Source organism: Daucus carota, chromosome 1, assembly GCF_001625215.2.
Source record: "Daucus carota subsp. sativus chromosome 1, DH1 v3.0, whole genome shotgun sequence".
Lineage (NCBI taxonomy): Eukaryota > Viridiplantae > Streptophyta > Magnoliopsida > Apiales > Apiaceae > Daucus > Daucus carota.
In genome coordinates this window covers 33916620-33933777 of record NC_030381.2, presented here as the reverse complement: position 1 = coordinate 33933777, position 17158 = coordinate 33916620, and the positions used below count along the sequence as shown (strand labels likewise).

Here is a 17158-nt window from a genome sequence, read left to right as displayed (position 1 = left end):
TCCCATTATAATATACAGAATTATAAAGAATGCAAACGTTATGGAACATACCATCACCAACCATCGTTGCGGCGTTGCCAATTGCCATGTTGTATAGGGTTAAAAATGGGGCGGGTTCGGGGCGGGGACTTCATTTCCCAGCCCCGCCCCATATATATTTTTCCTGCCCCGTCCCCGCCCCATTCCCCGCGGGGATTTATTTTTATTCCCCATCCCCACCTCACCGGGGATTTAATATAATTTCGCCCCGTCCCGCCCCGCTGCTATAATATTACATTTTAAATAATTACTTTAATTTACTAATTTCTTTTTCATAATTTAATAAAAATATACTAAACATATATATTAAAAGCAAAAAACTAAATATGATAGAAATCAAAAAGACATGTTATACATTGTAAAATTATAATTTTGTGTATTATAAAATAATAATATTAAATATAATAAATATATTATATTAAATATAATTATTTATTTATTTAAATATAATTATTTATTTATTTAAATATATGCGGGGCGGGGCGGGGAATCCCCGACGGTATTCAACAAATACCATACTTGCCCCATATTTTGACGGGGCAGAAAATCAATCCCCGTCACTACCCCCATTCCCCATATTAGCGGGCGGATCTGCCCCATTCGGGGGTTGGTGCGGGTTCCCCATTTTCCCCACCCCATTTTTAACCCTAATGTTGTACTCATAAGATTTGAATAAAATCCAATCAAAATGGTGGACACAAATATATTTAAAAGAAACGTTAAGTCTTCGTACATGCACCTTCGTTCAGTGCCAAATGAAATATGGGTGCAGAATACGTGTGTGACAGGGTGATATAAGTTTATCAATTTTTGGTGGTATATACTCTGGACTCTGGAGGCGGGACCAAAGTCGAGGAATTATGGTGAAACAAAGATACGAAATCTATCACTCTCAGGCTGTGTGTACAAAAAGTCCATTCAGTAACGTCCATATTTTTGAGACGTTGAGAAAAAGATCATCAGCCGAAAGAATAAAATGTTATGACTACGAAGACTCTTTCCGGACACGTAGATTATTATTATCTGTATATGAATATTGGCAGTGTTAAAGAAATCGGGAATCGGACGTAATCGGTGATTTACCGATTTAGGATTAATCAAAAATCAGAGATTAATGAGAGTGAAAATCGGATGTATTTTAATATTAAAATATTATTTAATATTTAACTATTATTATATTGATTATTTATTAACAAATATATCTTTACTATATCATAAATTCTATAATTATTCATGTTTAAAATGATATTATATACTAATTTAATAAATTATTATATATATTTCGATTATGAAAAACTTATAAAAATTAATCAGATTTCAAAAATTGAATAAATCGTTAACAATGCAGGGGATTAATCAATTAAATCGGGAATTTTCGGAACACTAACCATTTGTCAATAATAAATCACTTGCGGCGTCGATAATAAATCACTTGCCGCAACTTTAAGATGAATAGCTAAAATGGTTAGTTAAAATAATATTAAATAAGTTCTCTATGTAAATTATAATAGTTAGTAAATTATACTGTAATAATTATCTATATTTTAAAAAATATATTTTGTTGTTATTATTAGTAAATGTATTAGTATATTATAATTTTAATATTTTAATTTGGCTAGACATCATGTGAAGCTGTATTTTATTTATATTTTAATTATAGATAATTGTTCTTCAATATGCAAATACAGTGGATGGTAATATAAAGCCAACAGGGAAGATCCTTATTCCTTGGAGTGTCTGGCTTGCTAGACAGTAGAGAATAGGGGTGAGCATTCGGTTCGGATATTTATATACCAAATGGATATATCCGAAATATTTTGGTTCGGATATCGAACCGATAAAATATAATTCAGTATATGAAATGTTTTTAGATTATTTCGGAATTTCGGTTTTTCAAACAGACTTTTGGACTTATCTGAATTAATCAAAAATTCAACATTTTGTAAAAAATATCTTTTATACTATTCTAATCTAGTAGTAATTTATATAATTATGTTCTAAAAAAGTTTGGTTTTAATTTGAAGTTGAACTTAAAGAATTGCTGCTTTCCATATTTGCATGATTTGCATTTTGTTTCATTTGAATAAATAGTGCCTTGTGTTTCTCTTGTTTGACTAGTTAATATGGTGTAGAATGGATATTATAATTTCATTTTAAGAATTTCATTTTTTTTATTTTTTTTATACACATGCAGTTTGTGTTATATGCACAATTAAAGTTGTGTTATATGATACTTTTTGTTGTTTAGTTTTTTAAAAAATTTGGAATCCGATCCGGATTAATATTAATGGTTTGGATTCCATTCGAAATTAATTCGATTCGATATTTAAAAATGAAATTTTATATTTTTGGAAATTTGGATATCCAAAATAATTCCAGTTCGATAACTAAATTTCCGAATACTCACAACTAGTAGACAATTAGCTTAATATGCTTGCCAACTCAGCTTTGGCTAGGTGTTGCTCTTGCATTTAGAAAAGATATTTAATTGTGTATTATTCTGAATAAAAATATTTGTTTTGGAAATGTGGAATAATAAATTATCTTTAAATATTTAATAATAAGAAATATTATATAATTGTGATAATCTTTTCCTAAAATAAGTTTTAGTTTTTTGGAAAATAAGGAAATAAAATTTCTTCCGACTTAATGTAATTATTGATGATTCAAGAAAAATCTAAAAGAATTCTGATAAATAAAGAGAACCTTAAATTTGGATCAAATTTGTTGTGGAAACTTGATTTTCAGCTTCGGCGCATTATATAGATTGTATTTGACATGTTTTGACTAGTTAATAAAATAATTATTTTAATTATTGGATTGCATTAATAGTTTTGTATGAAATTATATAATATATAGTAGTTTGATTTGCTTTTTATACTTTAACTATATGATGTCAATCCATTAATTTAAAAAACTCTTCAAAATATTTTGGTAGAAATTAGTTTTCTTTTTTATCAAAACGGTTATTTCAATCCTCTAATTATCAAACTAATACTAGAAAATTTATGCAATTTAACTATACTACAATGAACACGATTGTAAAAAGGGTTGAATAAAATCTTTATTCTTTTCAAAAAAATTTGTGACTGTATTCACAAATGGTAGGCATAGATGATTTAAAATGAACATATAATAAATTGGAACAGGAGCTTTCGAAATTTCGTGTGAATTTTCAGTCGGGGAGATTTTATAGATTTTATATTGAAATACTCTTTTATATTTACGTAACACATCTGCCTACATGAATATCTAGAACAAGCTTTCTAAGCTTGCTCTTTCTTTTCAGATTAATGGTGTTACACTGTCGGGTTATAAATCATGAGTTTATAACTTTTATTTGATAAATTATCTTTTGATTTTTAAGAAAAAGTGTGACCTACTCAAATATATTTTTGCACATTCTTAAAAATATTTATCTGATTGGTAGATTTACTTTGTTGGACACTCTAATCTTGTATGACTAAAAATCTCTCAAGTTACAATTTTTACTTGATATAAAATAAAATGACTTCTTATTTCAAAGGCCATGACTACTCAAATCTTTACTTATACGTTCTCGGAAATATATATCTTGTTCACATATTTACTTCTTTGGATAGTCCTATATCGTGTAACTAAAAATGATACAATTCAATATACATAAGTTTTTAAAACAGCAAATGACAGCATCAAGCGTCACTATTGTGAGAATATTAATTAATTATCCTGCGGATAAATTCTATGAAAAAATTTAGATACCTTTTCCCCAATTGTTTATTTTACATTTTATTTTTTAAACATCCCAATAAATATTTTATATTTCAAAATTCATCAAAAATAATAACATATCATAAAAATAACTGCACCCGTTCATTACTCCATTATTCTCACTTTACATGTAATAAATGTCGATTTCATTATTTTCACTACTTTTCATTCTCACAAGTCACAAGGAAGTAGTAAGAGATACTCCCTCCGTCCCTTTTTATCGGTCCATTTTGGGAAAAAAAAACACATATCAAGGAATAATTGATTGTATAAACTTTTTCATTAAATACCTCTAATTAATATCTTGAAAATGGTGGAATACATCTGCTTTATGTCTTGAAAACATGAATTCAACCAAGTTTTAAATAAGTCAAGCCTTGAAAATTGAAATTATGGAGATATATTTGAAAAACTATCATTAAATTAGTTTTGAAAGTATAAATGGACAGATAAATAGGGACAAATTTTTACTTCCAAAGTGGACAGATAAATAGGGACGGAGGGAGTACTATTAAGTAGAATTTTAATAAAGGGAAAATAGATTTTTTTTGTCACCGAACTTATTATGTTTTTAGAAACTTGCCACTCAACTAAATTTTTTTTCCTTTTAGTCACTGATGTTAGGTTTGAATTTGTTTTTAGTCATTAACTTAGATTCGGATATGATTATTAGCATTGTGATAATTTTTTGTAGCATCATTAACACATAGTGATAGTATATAATTTTTTGACAATATGATGTATGTTTATATCTTTGTATATAGTAATAATAACATAAAATGAGGTACTATAATATTAAGATCAGGAAAAATCGTAATTAGAATTCTAGAAATTCATTAAATCATCAGTATGGAATCAATGACTTCAAATAATTTATGCTCTCCATGATAAAATAAAGGGTTAATTATCAAGTTGGTCACTGAAGTGGGCTTAATGTATCAAGTTGGTCACTGAACTCAAAACGGTATCAAGATGGTCACTGAAGTGGCCATAAATATCAAACAAGTACCTTGAAATATGAGTTCAAGCACTAAAAATATTATTTATAAAGTTTTACACATTATTTTTGAATGTTACCAAAACCAAGTAAAATGTTATGACTTCTAATATTTATGACAAAAAATTTAGATTTTATCAAGTTTATTTATTATTTATTTTTAATTAAAACAAAGAAATAACTATATAATAAAATATAAATAATAAATAAACTTGATAAAATCTAAATTTTTTGTCATAAATATTAGAAGTCATAACCTTTTACTTGGTTTTGGTAACATTCAAAAATAATGTGTAAAACTTTATAAATAATATTTTTAGTGCTTGAACTCATATTTCAAGGTACTTGTTTGATATTTATGGCCACTTCAGTGACCATCTTGATACCGTTTTGAGTTCAGTGACCAACTTGATACATTAAGCCCACTTCAGTGACCAACTTGATAATTAACCCATAAAATAAAATCTAATTGAGTGATACGATGCATCATCTTTCACTATTAAAGTTTCAATCACCTAGTCCAGCCCAAGATCTCTCTTAAATTTATCCTCATAATTTTTAATAACTTTATCTTTTTATAATTTTCAAGATAAAGATATATAAATAGAGAGGAAAACATATTCTTCGATGATTTATGAGATTTTCTTTTTGCGTATAAAAATTCAAACACTAAATTTTAATTCGGAAGAAAAACTAAAATAATTTATGAGAGTACACTTTTTGAAACCGTAAAATGCGTGTTTAACTCTTATCACCGAAGATAAATGATCCTGGGTACATAAAAGTACTATATATAAAGATAGACATATATCAAATCATCAAAATATTACAGGTTATCACTATATTTTAATAATACTACAAAAAATTAATATAATGGTAATAATCAAATCCGAACCTAACTTTAGTGGCAAAAAAAATTCCGAACCTAACATCAGTGACTAAAAGGAAAAAAAATTTAGTTGAGTGGCAAGTTTCTAAAAACATAATAAGTTCGGTGACAAAAAAATCTATTTTCCCTTTAATAAATCATTCAAATTTATTTTAAATAATTGAGCAATGCAAATCGGGTAATGTGAAGATTGTAATTAATGAAGGAAGTAGTGCAGTAGTTGAGGTCTTGAGGAGGAGACACCAAGACAAAATGAAATAATGTTGTTTTGTCTCTCCTCGCACCATTCTCTCCGGTTGGAATCCAAAGCCCTAAATCACTCGGGATCATCTTCGATATCCTACTAACATCTACTACACACACTATGATTATTGATGCATATATTCACATAAATAATCTCTCTCTCTCTCTCTCTCTGAACCTCTCCACTCTTCAACCCTACCTTCTTCATCTTGTTCATCTATTTACCCACATTTCATCTATAATGTAATGCAGTAATTAGACGATTCACAACTGTGTCTTCCTTTTCCATCCTTTAGTTATATGATCTCTACATACACAATCTCATTTCATATATTGCATATTAGCAGATGAAGTCCACTACTCGCCTCGATTCAGCTGTGTTTCAGCTCACTCCTACCCGAACTAGGTCCATCTCTCTCTCTCTCTCTCTCCCCCTCTCTCTCTCTCTCCCTCTCTCTCTCTCCCTCTCTCTCTCCCCTCTCTCTCTTTCTCTCCCTCCCTCGCCCCCGGCACCTCTCCCTCTTATATGTATATGTGTTAGTTTACTGAATTGATTGAAAGTTTTACTAGACATTTAATAGTTAGATCATATGCAAACTAATTTAATCCACAGACTACAATTTGTTCATTTGTAGTATGTTCTGTGATTTAGTAGAGCTTATACATAAAATTGTTAGGATTGGTGATTGATTTATAATATTCCCTCATGATTTGTTGTTTAAACTTGACCGCGATTACCAATATGCACTTTCGAGTATGCAGTAACTAGTTGTTGGATTTTGTTTTTCTTAGTATTTTTTTGAATTGGTAGTTGATGAGTTATTATTTAACTCTAACTAGGATTGCTACTTGATCACTATATATCAGGTTTGACTTGTATATTCTTGCCAATGGGAAAAAGGAGAAACTGACTTCAGGTTTGTTGAAACCTTTTCTTCCCCATCTAAAGACGGCTGAAGAACAGATAGCAAAGGGAGGTTATTCCATTTTGCTTGAACCGCCAGATGCAGATAATGCCACTTGGTTTACGAAAGGCACTCTGGAAAGGTATGTACCCGTAATGTGAATCTCTGAAGTGTTCAAAAGTTCATCCGGTACACTATTGGTAATCAATCCAAAAATATGTGCAGACTTGCAGTTTTGGTTAATATGGATATTTACACTCTGGTGCTTGCCAATGACATTATGTGATATATGTTACTGCCCAATTCATGACACCGTTTAATGAATAATATTGTAACATATAGTTGATTCTAGAAAAATAATTTTGCATTACTGAGTTGGATTCTGAGTATTTATGTCCGAATTGCCTAAAATATTAAATATATACAAAAGGTTCTCAGAAATGGTTAAATTATTATTTAGTAGTTAATTGCGTTTTATTTAATAGGTCCGGTCAATCCAAGCTTAAGGTTTTGAGAATCACATTTTTGCTACTTTTAACAGCCAACTTCTCCTTCATGGAATCTCCCACAATTATTTCCTGTTCTAAACTTTTTAAGTTTTATCTTCAGTAAGTATCATAAATTCTGGTCAGTTTAAAGATACATCTAAAGTTATACAGATAAAGAATACAAAATCTAAAGTTATACAGATAAAGAATACAAAATCTGGTTTTTCCTTATCATTAAGTAATTGCAAGAATAATTGTCGCAAACAGTCAACAACATTACTGAACTTGTTTTCCAGTCATGGAATGTAGGTTGTAGTATGTAGAGTGGCAATCTACTTATCTACCAGCTTGAGGAATGTACTTACATGATTCGTTGATTAGCATATAATTTTGTTACGATTTTATTAGCATTTAGCACATAAAATACATAGTAAATCTATTGCCGAATTCATATATTATCTTCACTGCGGTCGGGATTTTATAGTTTGTAGATTGAATGGTAGATGTCGTGATTGCAACATTATCTAACAACCAAAATGAAAGTTTCAATGTAACGGTGATTGCTAAGTAGAATTTGGCATAGCTGTTACTAAGCTGTGCAGTTTCATTAAGCTTGGACAATGCAACTTTCAATAATCTCCAATGATTTTCATCTGTTTAAAATAAACATCTACAACTCAAGGACTAGTGGAAGACCCTTGGTACATAAAAATGAAATATATATGCAATTTAAGTTGCTCCCAGAAGCTTTGTGTAAAAGGTAAAGTATAGTACAATGACTAATAATTGCATGTGCCAACTTTAACAGGTTTGTTCGTTTTGTAAGCACTCCAGAGATTTTGGAACGCGTATACACCATAGAATGCGAGATTGTACAGATTGAAAAAGCAATTGCCACACAAGGGAATAATGATATTGGGACAGATATTGTGAGAATCTTCACAACATTTATAATTAATTAGGCGTTTATTGTGCTTTAACTATAAAATTCTTACCTTCCACATCGCAGATAGAAGATGATCATGTGAAACCTGTGCCAGCTATAGAAGGTACTACTTGGAAAAACAAACATGGGTATCTCTATCAATTAATCGGTTTCAGAATGTTCTTTGACTTCCCTATTCCCCTCCCCTACCCCCAATATCAGTCATGAATCAACAATCTATGATTGGGATCAGAAGCATGTTTAGTTTCTTCCTTTCTAACATAGGAGATTGTTAAAACTATGCTGGTTTCCACTAATAATACTATCTATAATCTTTTGACAGGGAGCAGCTCTAAACTAGATTCTAATGAAGAGAAAGCAATTGTCCTCTACACGGTATCTGGGTGCTATTTGTTACTCAATTTTGGGATTTATATTTACTTACTAATTTCCGGTCTTCTTTTGTGCAGCCTGGCTCACAATTAACCGAGGCAAACGGGTCCACCATCACCCAGGAGAATAATCCCAAGTATAGTGCTACACTAACTGATAACAAGATTCCATTGCATTAATTGAGGATGTGTTGGTTATTTTAGTGCTATTTAATTTTAAACCGATGACGATAATAAATTAAGAACTAAGACGAAGATAATACTTAAGTATCTGGTCTAAATTTATTGTATCAGCTTAAAAACAAGAATTTTTAATACATATTATTAACACCGTAGAAGCCAAGACAAATCTCATTACTAGATTGTACCTCTTTATTCGATAGTTAGAAACACATACAAACACGCACATATATATATGAGAAAAAGGAACCTAAAATATATCTTGGGTATCTTTCCTAAGATATAGCAAAACAGTTCCTTTTGGTCTATAAATCATTTTCTTCTTTTTTTCCTCATCGTCTCAGGCGTCCCTTTTTTTTTTTTTTGCATTTTTTTCTTTTGTATTCACTGTTGTGTTCTAACATTCAAGTGCCCATATTGAATAGTGGGTTCTGCTGCCGAACATTGAGGTTCGGTTGCAGAACATCAGGCAAAACACCTGATGCCGAATAAACCGTTCAATGTATATCTTCTAGCTGTAAATGTTGTGTCTATGAACACATATTGAGACAGAGCCTTTCTACTGAAATACTCCCTCCATCCCAAATTAGATGAGTTAGTTGACTTTGAGCAAGTAACTTAAGGTGCATTGACCATCCAGTTCCAAATTTATTTTTTTAAAATTTTCTTTTGTAAGCGAAAATTTCATATTTAAATTTTTATTTGCAAAAAAAAATATTAAAAATAAGTAATGTAGCTATGCGGTCAATGGACTTTAAAGTGCGTGCCCGAAGTCAACGAGCTCATCTAATTTGGGATGGAGGGAGTACCAAATAGTTGCTTATGTGTGAGTACAGTAAGAATGTGTTAATGACGGTTTTGTGAATGATATATTTGTATATAATCATGTGCGTCTTTTATAGAAATGTGCATGTATAAATTGTGTTTAGGAGATCTTTTTTAGAGATTTGAAGTAAGTGCCCTGTGCAGTGGAAATAGAATGCAAAAGAAAAGAAAAAATTAAGTTAAAACATAAAACGAAATCTGTTGAAGTGAAGTCATAATGACTTCAATACTATTATTACACACAAATTTATACATGAACCATAATCATGAAATGTGAGTATATGGTATGTGCTACTTGTATAGTCAATATTCACGAAGAATGTGGTCACTAAATTATCATATTGTTTTTACATTTATTTAATATAATGACAATAATTAGCTCAGAGAATATGCGATGTACATGTTATTACTGTCTTACCTTAATTGTTTGTCTCCCTGAGGAAGTCTCACTGCACGTGTATATTGTATATTAGGTTGCAAGGTTCATACACTTTGTACTAATTGCCCATGGTTAATTGTATTTAATAGCACTTCTGATGTTTTTTTTACTTGCGGATATATGCTTGCATTGAACAGAGTTGAGTTACTGAAAGTCCTGGACACTCGGAAAAATGTGCTGCAAAAGGAACAAGGCATGGCTTTTGCACGTGCCACAGCTGCGGGTTTTGATATGGATCACATGACACCACTTGTATCTTTTGCTAAATGCTTTGGGGCATCACGATTATTGTAAGAAGAACTAAGTCTTGATTCATCAATATCACCTATGCCAATATTTGTCAGTAGATAATTGGAAGTCTCAGTTTTTTGTTTACCTTTTACTAGTAGTTGGCCATTCTTTGTTACTTGCATATATATGAGTTTCATTTTGTTTTGAATTAGGCGATCCAAATAAACTTATTAAAAAATAACGACTTGATTTGTGGAAGATAGCACTAATGACAGTTACATATTGTATGTGTTTTTAAGTTAGATCTTAGTTTTTTAATTTTTAATGAAGTAATATTAGAATTGCAAATAAAACTATGTATTCATCTGTATGTTTGGTCTTTGCAAAAACTAAAAATTAAACGGAAATGATGATTCACATAGATAATGTTTATGGGAAGTTGTAATATTTTGTACGTCAGAATAAATATACTTTACCAAAGGGATGTTAAATATATGTTACAAGATTTCTAATCAATAAAATGTGATAGCTCAATTTGTTTGCTATTCTATCATCAGGGATGCATGTTTAAGGTTTACGGATTTGTGGAAAGGAAAGCATGAATCAGGGCAGTGGCTTGAAATTGAAGGTGCTGAAACCATCACTAGCAAATCAGAATTTTTGACAATGCATACTGCAGGCATTATGCTTTCCAGCATAGCCAATAAACATGAACTGCAGCGAGAGTCTGCATCTGAAAGTGATGATAAAGCAGGAACTGATAAAAGTGCAGGTATGTGTCACCTCATAAATTAGGCTTACTCTAGAATCTGTTGTCCTTAATTACTTATTGCTTTGAGCTGCCTACGTAATCCTCCTGACATAGTAGTTGAAGGATTCACCTTTAGGAACCCAAAAAATACACTGATTTTTTCTGAGGTGGATTCAAAGGGATGTGGAATATTATTATGTATCCAATGATAGAAATTCTGTATTGCATCCAGTCTATCCCATATAGAAAAGACCATGCATTTCTATCCAGTGTCGAAATACCCGGCTTCAGGGTGAAATACTGAAATGTTTGTTGTGGCAACCTTTTCTGGTCACATGCTACTGAAGTCAATATATTAACAAGATAAATTTGTTTTACTATTTGTGTTCAAAGAGTTTCAGATGTTAATTCCCCGCTAAGCAGCTCCAAGGATTAGGGCTTCTGATAACAATGTGGGTTTACCGGTTTAGTACATTTAACTGTAATGTTCTTTGAGTTTCAATTTCATTCCGATTATTCTCTTTAGAGCTTCTATAAAAACTGCGAATTTTATAAACATATTTACATGTGGTTTTGAGGAATAAAACACGAGAATCTTAACGGTGCTAATACCAAGGTAATAACTGATCACAGAGAAAACTTGTTTGTCTTTTAATACACATTTTTCAAAAGATTGTAATCTACTTTGATTTTGTTATCTTAGCACTGTACAAATCACATTTTTATCCAGAATAGGAAATTCTCTCCTTATGCTAAAGGCTATACTTAACTAGTCTTCCTGGTTGAGTCATCCTAGCTACAGACTATATATTATTCTGGTCCTTACCCATAAATATGGCCGATTAAATGACGATTCACATGATTTGTAAAATTTACCAGACCTGAATTTGAAATACGAGTATCCTTGCTTTTCTTCCCGTTCAAAGTATGAACACATATCTGGCAGGTTGAGTTAATATTCACACTTCTTGTCAGGTTTAAGGCCTCCAGCAAGTTACCAAGTTCCATTAGGCCAGCAAGAATATTTTCCGGGCCAATTTCCTCATCCTATGTTCACACCCTGGCCTATGCAGTCTCCATCTAGTGGCACACCATTTTATCCAGGGTATCCCATGCAAGGAACTCCCTACTATCAGAACTATGTAGGAAGTGGTCCATATCAGCAGCCATTTCATCAAGTAGTGGAGGATTCACAAGTCAGCACTATTCAGAAAGAAAAACTGAGAAGGCAGTCGTTGGATAGTTCAGATGGCAACAGCGGATCAGATACAACTGAAATTGATGCCTCTGGAATCAAATCACAGAATGATTTGCACAAAAGAAGTACAAATAGTGAACTGCGAAAGAAAGCGGGTAGATCAGGTAAAAAGCAAGGAGACGTGGTTGTAATACGTAATATAAACTACATTACTTCAAAACAGAAGAAATCAACAGGAAGCCAGTCAAATTCTGATTCTGGGTCTGAGACTGATGGTGAAGGCAGAGATCTACTTTCTGATGTTAATAATTCATATGACAAGGGAGAATCTGTTACTGCTGATGGTGGGCACTGGCAAGCATTTCAAAGTTGTCTGCTAAGAGATACAAATGAAGATAGTTTAGTTGCAAGTGATGCTATGTTTGCAAGTGAAAAGAATGTTAAAATGGGAAGAAATCAAAAAACAGTGAATGATGATCAATTAGCTTTTACTAAACGAGATTCAGTTGAATCACAAGGTAGGTGGTCAACTAAATTTGATAAAGCTAGTGGAAATGTGTCTCATTTAACTAGAGCATCAAATGATGAACTATCTACTTCTAGAGTAGAAGATCCGTATAGGAATGGTAGATTGGCAACAGAAAACATGCAGTTTTCAGATATGAATGGACGCAATATCTTACGTACTACCGGAAATGATGAGTTTATGGTTGCTGGACGCAGACACAACTCAGAACTAAGAAGTTCATCAGATTTGGCTGTAAATAAGTATGAGGTTGCCACTGATAATATGGCTTATATGGCTGATGAGTCCTTCATTGTTCCGTTCAGGTCTATGTCACTAGATCAAGTTGGATCAAATGGCAGAGCCAATTATGATATGGATTCTGAGATCCCATCCAAACATGAAAGTTTAGTAATGGATGGGAACCAATTAAATTACGAGTCAGCTGAGTTCAGCTTGCTGCCAGAGCGGGGATCAGAAAAGAGGTCCGTTGGTTATGATCCTGCTCTAGACTATGAACTACACTTTGGAAATGTTGCTTCAATGGCTACAAAACATGAAGAAACTGTAATTGATGCAAAAGAAGGGTCCAAGAACATTGAGAAGAAGTCAAAGGTTGTTTCTGAAACTTTAGATAAGAAGAAATTTGGTGGTCCAGTGAGGAGGGGAAAACAATCAAAATTGAGTCCTTTAGAAGAGGCACGACTGCGTGCTGAGAAGTTAAGAACATATAAAGCCGACCTTCAGAAACTTAAGAAGGAGAAGGTACGCAATCTTACATATTAGGTTAAGAACATATTAAGCATTAGCATTTTTTATTATTTTGGTGGGGGATGTGTGAAGGACCTCTTCTAGCACTAGAAGCACATTTTACACTGCCAGGGTACTCCTTGATTTTAACTAAGCATATTATTTTCTAAGAAGTTAGTTGATCTTATTAGGACATACTCAAATGGTTTATGTTGCCAGGTCTGTGCCATAATTGTTTTAGATCTCTCGTCTTCATCTTTATTAGCCAGTTAGCATGATTTTGATCTTGTAATTTTCGTTTTCATTCTTTTCTAACTAGTGTTCATATGTATTTTGTTTACAGGAGGAGGCAGAGCACAAACGTATTGAAGCTCTTAAAATGGAGAGGCAGAAGAGAATTACAGCAAGAGGCAGTTTAACCGCTGCCCAGTCCTCATTGCCCTCTATGTCAACCAGAAAGTCATTGCCAGCAAAGAGTTCTCCCATTTCTCACAGAGGGTCTAAGTTCAGTGATTCAGAACCCGGATCATCATCTCCTCTGCAGAGGTCTAAGATAAGAACTGCTTCTCTTGGATCAGCTGATTCCAAACTAGCTTCCAAGATCTCCAAATCAATTGATTTTAATCACTTGGCGGGGAATAGGTTAACTAGATCAGTGTCATCATTAACAGAGGCAAAGAATGAACCCAGTAGTGCTACTCCGGATAAGGCTTCCATGGCTCGAATTAGAAAACTATCAGAACCCAAGACAACTAGCGGTCATCCTGCTACTTCAGTAAAATCTGGTGTTGAATCAGCATCAAAACTGAAGGCGTCTAACGGGTCAGAGGGCAGAAAGAAGAATGCTATTGTCAATCTTGATCGCACTAAAGCTGCAACTCTTCCTGAATTGAAGACCAAAGTATCTAAAGGAACATTAAATGCCAAACAAAAGAAATTAGTGGAAAAGGATAAAACATTGAAGATCAATGGGAGAAAATCTTCAATACCTTCTGGGAGCGGCGAACAACTTACCAGTGGTGGTATAATCCTTGACAATACGGATGACGATCCGGTGATTGAAAAAACTGTTGTAATGCTTGAATGTCAGAAGTCATCTATTCCAGCTGTAGACAAGTCAGAGGGAGTTTCAGGCCAATACAATGATGTTAATGACAGTCAAATCACTAATTTGGTGGTTCCAGAAAATGCAATTATTCATGCACTGCCTTCACCAGTGAATACAGTTGATCAAGAACCGTCTCTGGTCCGATCACAAGAGAAGCCCGGATTTTTGAAGGTAGGACTGGACTGATAATCTGATGTTTTCACATGAAATTGCACTGTATGCTTGTACATATTCTTTTGCTTGCCACTACTGTGAGCAACTGTTAAGGGCTATTTTGTACGACCCTGATTAAAAAAACATGCTTAGCTCTTTAGCCTAGTGCAGGACACATGGCACAAATGGTTTAGTGTATAGCTTTAATAAGTTTTTGACGATGTACATTTAGAGCTCACGAGCCCCTGAACTGTCTTGTGTGGTAGATATATGTTTTCTCCTGTTAAGTGGCTAATGCAAATATAGAATAGTGGAACAGTGTCTCAGTTCTACTTGATGGATCAGTTATTTAATAGGAAACATAACTATGTAATACTCCCTCCGTTTCAATTTACATGTCCACTTTTAAGATTTTTTTTTTTTTTTTTTGACGAAACTTTTAAGAAAATTTTTTGTTTCAAATTACTTGTCCACATCAACTTTCAATGCAAATGTATATTTCCAAAGTCAATTCTACTCCACATATCTCTTATTTATATTTCCTAGATCAATCCCACTCCACATATTTTGATCATTTAATGCAATTAATTTGTAAACAACTACTTTTCTTAAACTGCGTGCTTTTTTCAAAGTGGACATCTAATTTGAAAAGGAGGGAGTAATAAATTACAGAAATAGTAAAGTGCCGATGATATATATTCTCTTGCTGATATGATTATCTACTAACATGTAAAATTTTGTAGGTGGCGACAAATTCTGCGGCGATGGAATCTTCAACTTTTTCAAGCATAGGTGTCTCCGAAGAGCCTTATCAAGCCCCCTTTGCAAGGGCCTCATCTTTAGAGGATCCATGCACTCGAAACTCAGAATCTGGAAAGGTCCCAGCAAGCTCTTTGCTATCAGCGATTACTAAAACCACAGAAAAACCTTCATCTCATTTTGAAAACATGAAATTTGAGCCGATTAAAGGTTCTGAGAAACCTCAAATAAAGGAATCATCTAAGGGCTTCAGACGTTTCTTAAAAATGGGAAAGAGAAATCATAGCTCAACTGCTGTAGAGCAAAACACCGAGATAGATGATTCAAGTATTAATGAAGTTGAGCAGGGCAAAGTTGGAAAAGATGCTGCTACTTCAAATGAAGGTATTGTGAGTTTCATTATCTTATATGAATGTAGTCGTGATGATGAGTACTATCATATGGAGACGATAGTTAAGAATTTCCACAACAAATAATGTGGGAGAAGTTTAATCAAAATATATTTAACACTTACAGCATCTAACATGTCCATAAACTTTATTTAGTTGAGTTCACTTTTAGATAAAGAAGTTCATAGAGAATTTTAATGTGGAAAACACACCTAAATATGTAGATTATTAGTCATATACCTATTGAATTTTACAAACTATAGTTCAACACAAGTATAACAATTTTTTTCGGAGTTGCGTATTCTTCTAGAACAAATTGGGTGAACCCATTTATTTTAAACTTTCAATTGTATACATAAATGTCATTTATTATGTTTTTTAATAGGAAGGCTATAATTTTTCAATTTATTTCAAGAATTCCATCACATTTATGATACTCGTGGCTCAAATTAGTATAACTAAGGCTCAAACATGTTGACAAATGTTTGTATTGATTGTATTTTATAAAGTTTGTAAGGGAATTTCTATTATAAGTATGACTTTTGTGAAGTTCGAGAAATTTAAAGAAAAAACCTCATAGAACATCTATCCAAAATGTAGCGGAATAATTCAAATGGAAGTGGCAAGTGCTAATATTTTTCTAGGCATCCGAGTTGACACATAATTAGGTTTACAATATGTTAAGTCATTTTTAAATTTGCACTGGCCTAAGAGAGCTGCATTCCATATCAGGGTTTACATTGAAGAATCTAATCTTCCAAGATGAGACACCAACTGCTTCCAGTACTTCACAAAAGTGTAAGGTTCACCGCATTACCTACATTTCCTGGTTTGATGTAAATGATATAACATAATGTTCTATTTTCTTAAATGCAGCTTCACGACACTTTTCTTTATTGTCGCACTTCCGCAGCAAGACAAGTGATAAGAAACTGATATCATGAGTTCGAAGATTTACAAGGTTAGGTTGCAATATTTTTGATCTTCTAGCCCTTATGGTAGGCAGCTGGGGTATTGTCACTTCAATTTGCATTCATGTCTAAAGCAGAATGGTGACTAGATTTGCTTTCAGTTCTGTAGCTGACTAATTAGTTGAAATCTCAAGAACAAAGTTTAAGCTAAGTGTCATTATTCTATAGATCTTCTGAACCAATGAAAGATGTTTTTGAGTTGACGCTTCTCATAGCTTGTAGATGAAGATACATATGAATCAAATATGATGGCCAAAATTATATTTGTACT

General features: G+C 32.6%; 1 protein-coding gene across 2 annotated transcripts; it reads left to right on the top strand.

Moving 5' to 3' along the window:
* The first annotated feature begins 5880 nt into the window (after positions 1 to 5880).
* On the top strand, positions 5881 to 17088 carry LOC108204311 (COP1-interacting protein 7). Of its 2 annotated transcripts, XM_017373685.2 has the most exons (14): positions 5881 to 6161; positions 6266 to 6324; positions 6786 to 6965; positions 8120 to 8240; positions 8321 to 8360; positions 8580 to 8632; positions 8707 to 8765; positions 10210 to 10362; positions 10861 to 11075; positions 12030 to 13522; positions 13851 to 14786; positions 15512 to 15911; positions 16649 to 16714; positions 16793 to 17088. In XM_017373685.2, the coding sequence occupies exons 2-14, from the start codon at positions 6266 to 6268 to the stop codon at positions 16858 to 16860; spliced, it is 3843 nt and encodes a 1280-aa protein (XP_017229174.1). In that variant the 5' UTR covers positions 5881 to 6161; the 3' UTR covers positions 16861 to 17088. The 2 variants fall into 2 exon arrangements, with proteins under 2 accessions (XP_017229174.1, XP_017229173.1); XM_017373684.2 differs by having other exon boundaries at positions 5881 to 6324.
* Positions 17089 to 17158: the final 70 nt, after the last annotated feature.